At 54.5% G+C, this 9,623-nt stretch overlaps 1 protein-coding gene across 1 annotated transcript; it reads right to left on the reverse strand.

Moving 5' to 3' along the window:
* Positions 1-1,652: 1,652 nt before the first annotated feature.
* Positions 1,653-7,551, reverse strand: LOC120388864. Its single transcript, XM_039510955.1, has 4 exons — positions 6,950-7,551; positions 6,371-6,492; positions 2,857-3,553; positions 1,653-1,688 (listed from the first exon to the last, which is right to left on the reverse strand). The coding sequence occupies exons 1-4, from the start codon at positions 6,959-6,961 to the stop codon at positions 1,653-1,655; spliced, it is 867 nt and encodes a 288-aa protein (XP_039366889.1). The 5' UTR covers positions 6,962-7,551.
* Between the last annotated feature and the right edge of the window lie 2,072 nt (positions 7,552-9,623).

The following is a 9,623-nucleotide window of genomic DNA, read 5'->3' on the forward strand; positions in this document are numbered from 1 at the left end:
TCACAATGATCGATTACTTGGGTGGCTGGGCTGAGCACCCACTGCACAACTGGAGCTGCCGTGATGTTTACAGGCACTAGCACGGGCCCTTCTACATGAGCTGAGACTGAGTCATGCCTCCCAGTCAGGGCTGCCCAGTGCCAGGTATCTGGTTTTTCACCGGGACACCTGGTCGAATAGGGACCCTGGAGGCTCTATTAAAAGTCTGCTTGGAGGTGCAGGAAGGCTCCTTACCTGGCTCCGTGCAGTTCCTGGAAGCAGCCAACATGTCCCTGCAGGGTGCAACCTCTAGCACAGAGGCTGCCATGGAGGCTCTGCACGCTGCCCCTGCCCCAAGCGCTGGCTCCACAGCTCCCATTGGCCAGGAACCACAACCACTGGATCTGTGGACAGGGGCAGCACGTGGAGCCCCATGGCTGTGCCACCACCTAGGAGCTGGAGGGAGATGTCACAACTTCCTGGGAGCCGCCTGAGGTCAGCACTACCCAGATCCCTCTCCCTGAACCCCCTCCTGCACCCCAACTGCCTACCCCAGCCCAGAGCCCCCTCCCACACTCCAAACCCCTCATTACTGCCCCCACCCCAGAGCCCGAACCCCCAGGCCAGAGCCGTATGCCATCCCACACCCCAACCCACTGTCCCCGCCCCAGAGCCAGCTCCCCAACCCCCCTCCCACACCCTAAGCCCATACCCTAGCCTGGTGAAAATGAAAGCATGAGCAAGGGTAGGGGAGAGCGAGTGATGGGGATGGAGTGAGTGGGGGCAGGAGCTTGGAGAAGGGGCAGGGCAGGGGGTGAGTAAAGGGGTTAAGTTCTCTGCTATTAGAAAGTTGGCAACCCTGCAGTTGCTGTGCAGACACACTTACCCATCACGTCAGTCACTGGCTCTGCGAACACTCTGCCCCCTGCCCCACACGCAGCCCCAGGGAGTCTGTGACAAGGCTCAGCCTGGGAGCCTGGTGCAGTTGGTGCAGTCCCTAGCATTGTCCCTCGTCAGTCTGCTCCACGGCGGTGAGGTTTGGTTCATATGGGAGGACAGGGGAGAGCCCGGGCAGATCGGCTGGTGTCACACAGGCCCGGCTGCTCTTGGCCACAGCCGATTTCCCTGAGCGCTCTGGGAGGTGAGTGAAGATTGTGCAATACGTACCCTGAATTGCTCCACAAACGCAGCTCCTGAGCAATGACCCCTCTGCTTATATCTCCAATACAGCCCATCCCAGGGCCACACACTGCATGCACTGGCACCAGCCTCGTGCCCGGACCCAGTACAGGTCACTGCTGGTTCTGCCTTCCCTGCAGGTTCAGTGGAGCTGGGGATGGATTGTTCTTGGGTGTCTGTCGGGGAAGGCCGTGAAAGGCGAGTTTTGGGCAGCATTGTGGGCAATGGGAAGGTGGGGAGGGACACACAAGTCTTTCCCTGTCACTTCCTTGTCATTTTCCATTGAATAGAATTCGTTCTGATTGCAACAATCCCTTCCCTGCGCATTGCCCATTGCGCATTGTAAAGCTTTATCGGGTTTCTCTTGTGTTTGATTAAAGCCTCCTTCACGGAACAGAAACCTGCTCCTTCTCCTCTGAATTGTCTTATGAAGCTTGGGCTTTAGCGACAGGCACCTGACCCTAGCCGTGGCCTTTACCACCCACCTGTCCACGTCAGCGGATCCCGGCCTGGTTAACAAGCAGGTGAATCTGCCTCAAGGGGAGAAGCTGGATGAAATGAACAGGCATGTACGACTCACCAAACCAGGGCAGGCCCAGGTTTCTGTCTAACCGGCTCTCCTGTCCCCTGTTCCTGTCCCCCATCCCCAGTGCAGCACCTCAGAGCCTCCAGCCACTGACTGGAACCTCGTCCCGTCAGGCCGGGGAGCTGCAGGTCCCCGTGGAGTGACGGGGCACCTACATGTCCCACTGCAGGTGGACGTGTGCCCAGCGCTGGAGCCAGGGTGCGTTGCCCAGCAGTTCTTGTGGTGCGGCGCGTGCCGGCCAATCTCATGGACCCGCCCAGAGCACACAGGGCAGATCTGCCCTGACCCTTCTCAGCCCCTGCTGAGCTTCCCCCCGTCTGATCCAGCCAGTGCAGGGCTGGCAGGAAACATGCAAACTGGGGCCTGCCCAGAGTGTTTTTCATGTGTCTACCTCCACCTCACCAGCAGATGGCAGCCGATGGCCAGGTTCATCCATAGCGAGCTGGGTGTCTGGCAAAGGCTGCCCGGCCTCGCTCCCAAGGGGGTGACTCTGCCAGGGGTCTGGGCTCAGGGGGAGCCCCAGGCAAAACGTGGGGGCCAGGCCTGGCCCGATGAAGGGGGCACTGCCAGGGAGGCTGCGAGGCCTCCCACGCTGTGTAAAGTCCAGGCGCACGGACAGAGAGGAGGGAGACAGACACAGGGACAGAGACACGAGGCCCCAGGAGCCTTCAACACTTTATTGGTGTTAATCATTTGGGGACTGGGGGGACACTGCAAAATCACAGGCCTTGACAGAAGAAATGGACCACCCCCTGCATCCCCCAATCCTCCAAATCTTCCAATGGTGCCCCGTGCCCCGCCCTCCCCGGCTCGTGCCCCCTTGCCATCCCCCCCAACCGTCAAGTGGTTCTCTCAGCCCGTCGTCCCCACGACCCCCACGTCCTCCACGCCCCCACGTCCCCACGGCGTCCACCGCCCCGCCGTCCCCCACGGCGTCCGCCACCCGCCGTCCCCCACGCCGCCTCCCCACCGTCCCCACGCCTCCCACGGCCCCATCCACCCCATCCTCCACGCCTCCAACGAAGCTCAATGTCCGGCCATCCCCCCAATGTTACGACATCGCCCCCTGCCCCCTTGTCCCCCCAACTCTCCAATGGTGCCCCCTGCCCCACCATCTCCCCAACCCTCCGAAGGTGCCGCCTGCTCTCCCCTACATCCTCTGCTCTCCCCTCTGCCCCCTGCTCTTCCTTCTGCCCCCTGCCAGATGGGTGCAGCGGCTGCCTCATGGCTCGAATCTCGTCCAGGCAGGTGTTGGGGTCAGGGTTGGGGTCGTTCCCTCTGCAGTCCCTGCAGCCGTTGGTGTCACAGCGCAGCAGGGGCACGTTGGGCAGCTGGTGCCAGGCCTCCAGCAGGCTTTGGGGATCCAGGTTCCGGTCCTGATGGTAGATCTGCCGGAAGACGAAGGCCTTGTAGTTGTGGTCGATGGGGCGGAAGGTGTCGCTCACCATCCGTAGGATGTTGTGGGGCCTCTTCACCAGCAGGCACGTCCCCGCACAGGGCGAGCGGATGGTGAAGAAGATCAGGCAGCTTCTCTCGTTGTAGGTCCGGGCCAGGAGCTTCTGCACGAGACTGTTCTGGTCGCCCTGGAGCAGGCGCCACTCGGCGTGTTCCCCCGCCCTGCCCAGGCGCTGCATCCGGGCAGCCACAATGGGCCCTTCGTCTGGGTCGTACAGGACACCCTCTGGGTTAATGGCCGCCTGCATGTCCCGCAGCTTGTTCCTGCGCAGCACCTGTTCCAGACCAGATGGGTTCTCACAACTGGCTTTCTGCAGGCTGACAGCGAAGGCGTATTCAACAGCCAACCCATCCCTGAGGGAAGGCAAAGCAAAGGGCAGTGAGGAGACAGGGGGCTCTGAACAGCTCTGCCCCAGCCCCGAGTGGCAAACTTGGGGTGGGTCACACATGGCGCCTTCACTGGCCGGTTCTAGGCTCTCAGGGCTCCAGCCTGGATTAGGGAATGTTTGCTCCCTGGGAGAATGAAATAAACCTGGAGGGCGGTTTTTAGAAGAAACTGCAAAAGGTGCCCCCAGGGATCATCAGCCTGGTGTGAGCTTTGGTCCGTCAGCCCCACAGGGCTGAGCGTTACCGCTTGAGCTCCAGGAACAAGCCGGAGCTTTTATGCGGAGCCACCCCAAGAGAGGGACGTGACGCACAGTTGGCCACAGGATACACAGCGATTTGCTGGAGAGCTGAAGAACACTGGAGATCAGGGCTCCTCATTTCTCCCCTCAGCTCTGGGAGGGGACTGTGACTGTGATTTAAGGTAGGATAACAATGGCACCTATATGTGGCCCATTCAGTGTGAAAGGCTCTGGGTCTGTCATATTAGAGAGCTGGGTTTTCATCCCACCTCTGCCAGAAGTGGCCTTGTGCAGCTCAATTGGGGAGGGTTGGGGGCTCATAACTGACTGAGGACAGGGCACTAATCTGTAAGGTCTGAGGCCTTTTTCAGCAATAAGCAGCGGCAGCCAGGAACCAGAGAATCACATTCCCTCTAAATTATAAAGAAAATGTAACAGTGGGCTGTTAAGGTGGCGCTTCTGTCCTAACAGTCCCCACCATCACCAGGTCTTAAATCTTTAAAGAAAACTTTGACAGAGTTCAGCTGCCTGGCAAGAAACCCTTTATCAACAATTGTCATTGTTCAGTCTGTACTTCTATTGCTTTACCATTATAGTCCCCCACTTCTCTCCTGTTTATCTAGATGGTCTTGGTCTGGTTCTTTGATTGTTTCTGTCAGTTGCATAACTAATCTTGCAAGATTTAAATCAACTCAGGTGGTGGGATATGATTGGGTAAAGAATTGTTTTGTAATGGGCTAGGATTGGTGAAAAACATGATTTTGTAGCATTTCAGTTTACAATGATTGGGTCAGGTACAGCTAAGCAGGACTCAAGTTTCACTATATAAAGTGGAGTCCAAAAGGAAGGAAGTTCTTAGGACACTAACCCCAGGACACAGCCCAAGATCAGAGCTGCCAGCCCTCAGCACCCTGCCAGCCCTCAATGCAGCAGCTGGAGCCCCACATAACCTGGCCCTGACTGGCCCCCAGGAAAAGTCCATCTGCCTTATTGGGAGTGGTGAGCATTGTCTGCTTCCCCTGTGTATTCTGTTTTGGTAACTGTTTGTAAATAGAGGTTAAGGATATTACTCGGCAAGGCTCTTTCACTGGTAAAAGGCCACACAAACCTGCAGAAAATGATGCCCTGAGCCGTAGGAAGTGGGAAAGCGTGGGGGTGCCTAAATTAACCGGGTTACGCCTTGACCCCATGGACAGGTAAAGGTGGGTGGAGTGTGCAGGTAACAAATCAGTAACAAGGGCTGTGCTGAGCACTAGACAGCAGACATGGGAGCAGATCTCCTGACTCCCAGCCCAGTGCACCTTCGCCTTAGCTACGATCTACTGGGAGGGAATCTTGCTCAGGGGGGGTCACCGCATGGGCTTGGGGGAGCACAGGTGTCACCTGTGGGGGCAGGGTGAGTCCTGCAGACCCTTCATCCTCTAAGCTGAGCCCCCCACCCCCACCCCGCCTCCTTCTGCAGCCCCCAGCCTCTGGAGCAGGGGGTGGGAATGAAGCTGGGTTCATGATGGTTTGTCTTATTATAGGGCCTGAATGTGATCATGAATATTCATGCTAATGCTCAGCCTCCCATGTCCAAGTCTAAAATCCTCACCCTGATAATACTGGGGAGCACTTATCCTACAGGCCAGATCTTTTAAGAGTCTCAGGTGCAAGGTATCTGGTCCTCATTTATTCCAAGGGGAGTGTACAGCAAGCACATGGTTAGTGCTGGGCCACATTTTTTCAGACAGAACAGTTTTCCTTAGGGAAAGGCAGATTCAACAAAAATCTAAACATTCCAAGGGAATACATTGATTCTGTGTACTTTTCTGATGAAAAATATTCAGAACAATTTGTTTAGATTGAAACATTTGGTTATGACTCTTTTTTTTACTTATGTTATATTACTGTTTATAATATACAGGTGAAAACATATGGACTTTCATTATATTATATTATACTATAAAGCAGGAAATGCAAGTTGCTAAAGCTGAAATGGAAATATTTTGAGCTTGCTGAAATGAAATATTCAGATATGGTCCAACTGAAATCTGTTTTTAATTTTTCCAAAACAAAATTTGGAATTCCCATTCCGTGGAAGTTTTCAAATTTTAGTTCTAATTCACACTGAAAAGAAAATAGAAATTTCAGAATTTCCGAAGGAATTGGAATTCCAGTTTTCAAACAGTTTTTCACAATAGTAATGAAACCCACACCCCTGTGCACCCCTAGAATTACGCCTCTCCCAGCTCCAGGCTCCATCTCTCCCTGCATCCCAAAATCACCCCTCCCAGCTCCAAATCCCAGCTCCCCCTACACCCCAGAATCACCCCTCCCAACTCCCCTTGCACCCCAGAATAACCCCTCCCAGCTCCAAGCCCCAGCTCCCCCTGCACCCCAGAATCACCCCTCCCAGCTCTGCCGTGCACTGAGCCACCTATGCCATAGAAAATCACATAGGGCAAATGTGAAGCATCTTCCCCCCGTTTTCCTTCATTTACCACCCGGGGAGGGCAGAGGGGTCCCAGCCAGATGGGAAATGCCCCACTGGGGCCTCACTCACTTGTTCACATGATCCCCAATCTCTCTGAGCACGGCGGGATTGATGCTCCCGACAGTCTCTGGCCCGAAGCAGAGGAGAAGGGGCAGCAGCAGGAGTCCAGCCCTGGGCATCCGTCCCGACACCTGCACAGGACCCCACAGCGTCAGTGCCCCCAAGCCTGGGCACAACCCAGAGCCACCAACCCACATCCCCTAGCCCTTAATGTGTTACCGACAGGAGAGGGGGCAGAGGATAACCCCCTGGAGATTGATGGGGTGGGGTGTGAATGGCAGACAGGTCTTCCATGGGGCTTTATGGGCCAGGATGGGGGGGGGGAACAAGGGTGACTCACCTGGGATTCCATAGGGCAGGAGGAGGTGGTGGGGATTCACCAGGGTTTCCTTGGGGCGGGAGGTGGGGGGGACGCCTCACCGGGGTTTACATGGGGCAGGAGGATGCGGGAGGGACTCACAAGGGTTTCCATAAGGCACAAGCTGAGGGGCAGCAGGGACTCACAAGGGTTTCCATGGGGCAAGAGGAGGTGGGAGGGACTCACAAGCGTTTCCATGGGGCAGGAGGTGAGGGGTAGCGTGTACTCACCATGGTTTCCATGGGGCAGGAGTAGGAGGTGCCGTCACTCAGTGACAGATGCTCTCACCAGATCCCCAGTGATGGGGTCTCAGCTCCCAGCCCCTCTTCTTAAAGCTCCATTCCCCCACAGGTCCCCCACATGGTGCAGAGGGGCGGTGCCCACTCCTGCTGTCCCCGTGACCAGCCTAGGGGCAGGGGAGGTGGCACTAGGTGGGACTCAGCTAATTCATTCAATTTTGCCTTGAAAGGAAACTCCATGGGACTGAACCAGGAGGGGTGGAGCAGACGGGGGAACAGGATGGGAGGTGGCAAGGGGCAGGGCAGACATGGTGGGGGATGGGAGGTGGTGCGGGCACTGGGGCAGATGGGGAGGGGCTGGGAGCTGGGGAGGGCCAGGGCAGATGCGGGTGAGGGATGGGGTATGGTGAGGCCCAGGGCACACAGCAGTGGGGGATGGGAGATGGTGAACACCGGCCAGCGCAGACTCCAGGCTGGAGCATTGGCCCTGTCCAGGTGGGTTGGTTTGTCTCATGCTGGGGGTCGACGGGGTGAAGTTCCTGATTCTCCTCCTCATGAGCAAGGTCTGGGGCCTCACATCTCTGTCCCTGTGTCTGGCGCTGTGACCCTCTGTGCTCCAAGGCAGTTCACTGGCACCCCCATATTTACCATGGTGATAGAATTCGGCTCTGTTGTGTACACAGTGAGCATTGTGCGGCATCATTCGAAAGGGCTCGATCTGTTGAACATTAATGTCCTGGTGGATTGTATGTGCTGTCATTGTATGGGCAGTTATGAAGTTGTGGTTGGTGTGTGTCACTGGAAGATGTTGCGAGGTTGGAAACACCCTCAACCAGTCTTTCAGGTACAACAGTGGAGAAGCCAGATAGTGTTGATGGCTCATTAAGGGGAATGCACACTCCCAAGGACTATCATGTGTGTCCAATGAAGGCTTCTCACAGGGAGCCCATAGACAATGGACACGGCTTGACTCATATTTTGCAAGCCCATCCACATTGGGGTCATTTATTGCAAGGAACTCAGGAAACTGTAGAAGTTGCTGTAAAAGCCTGTATGGGTGAAATATGGATATCAGTATCTCTCAAGGAAGACAAAAGTCTTTGCAATCTAAAAGTCACTTTAATATCTCTAAGCCAATCAAGTCAGAAGGCATAATAAAAAGAACAAGTGGCATCATTCATTTTAAATCCAACATGCCTATTGTACCCCAAGACATTTCAGAGCCCAAACCAGAGCCTTCACAGAAACCCACGCCACTGCCGGACTTTTCTAAGGTGCAGGCACCTACCCCAGCAAAGGAAAATGTAAAAGGTTACAGCAAAATTCCCTGCCTAAATTGTCCACCGTTACAGTTGCCCAAACTTGGGAGATACCAATTCCTCTAGAGGAAGAGGAACCCAGACTCCCCAGTGGAACTGTAAAAGAGAAAAAAGAATCAATTTCTAAAGTGGAATCTATAGACTCCAGTAACCATGTCTCTCCAATAGCCATAGTAACAAGTATAAAAACCTTAGAAAATGTTGTAAAGGCAGTGGGGCCAACAAAAAAAGAGGAAATCTGGTGGCTGCTCATGCAGCACATTTAGATCCGTAGTCAGATTGTTTCAGTTCGATGAAGAAGCCAAGGTTAAGATTTTACAGTTAACTGCAGACGGGGCTTTATGAAATACACGGCCCCCAAAGTTTCAAAACAAGACAAGACATTTAAAGACACCGTAGGGTTGTTAAATAGCAACATGTCCCCAAGCCAGGCAGGAGCGACTTTGATAGCTAACATGAAGCAATGGGAAGGCAAGTCACCGCATACATTTCACAATAGACTTTCAGCCGCTTGGCTCCCTAATGAAATTAGAAAAAACCACAATGTATTAATTTGTTTGTTAACAATTCTTCACCAGCAGTTTAGGGGTAAAGTAATAATGCATTAACCCTGGAATCACTCTGCCGGAAGTGCTGGACTAATTGTCTAAAGCTTAGAGTTACATTCAAGCCCAAGCAAAAAATTCCAAGAGAAATCGTCCTCCTACAGCAACTGTTCAAGGAGCCTCTGATAAAGCAGTAGTTGAAGTCGAAGGTTCACAGTCTGAGACACAAGGTCAATCATCTAGTCCAAGAGGGTTAAATCATATTAAAATCAAATCAGACCAAAAAGGGGCCACACCACGACACCCCCAACTTCAAAATCCCAGGGAGTAGAACCCTATAAACATGAACGACGGGACAGAGACACAGTCCGTACCATCTTCACCAATCACAAGCAGGAAACAATTCATGCCTGATATGAATAGTTATCGCTTCCGTCCCAGAAGCCCAGTTTATCAACCCCCCTAGTCCCTGCCCTGACTCCTACACCCCCCATCACATACCACCAGCCCCCTACCCTGACTCCTAAATACCACACACACCCAGCCCCCTGCCCTGACTCCTACACCCTCCTACACACACATACAGCCCCTGGCCCGGAGTCCTACACTCCCCCCCACACACCCCCAGCCCCTGCCCTGACTCCTTCACCTCCACACACACCCAGCCCCCTGCCCCTGAGCCTCCAACAAACCCCAACCACCTGCCCTAACTCTTACATCCACACGCACACACCCAGCCCCCTTCCCTGATTCCATATACACACCCACACACACAACCCCCAGCCCTGACTCCTACACCCT

This window comes from Mauremys reevesii, linkage group 22 (assembly GCF_016161935.1).
Source record: "Mauremys reevesii isolate NIE-2019 linkage group 22, ASM1616193v1, whole genome shotgun sequence".
Lineage (NCBI taxonomy): Eukaryota > Metazoa > Chordata > Testudines > Geoemydidae > Mauremys > Mauremys reevesii.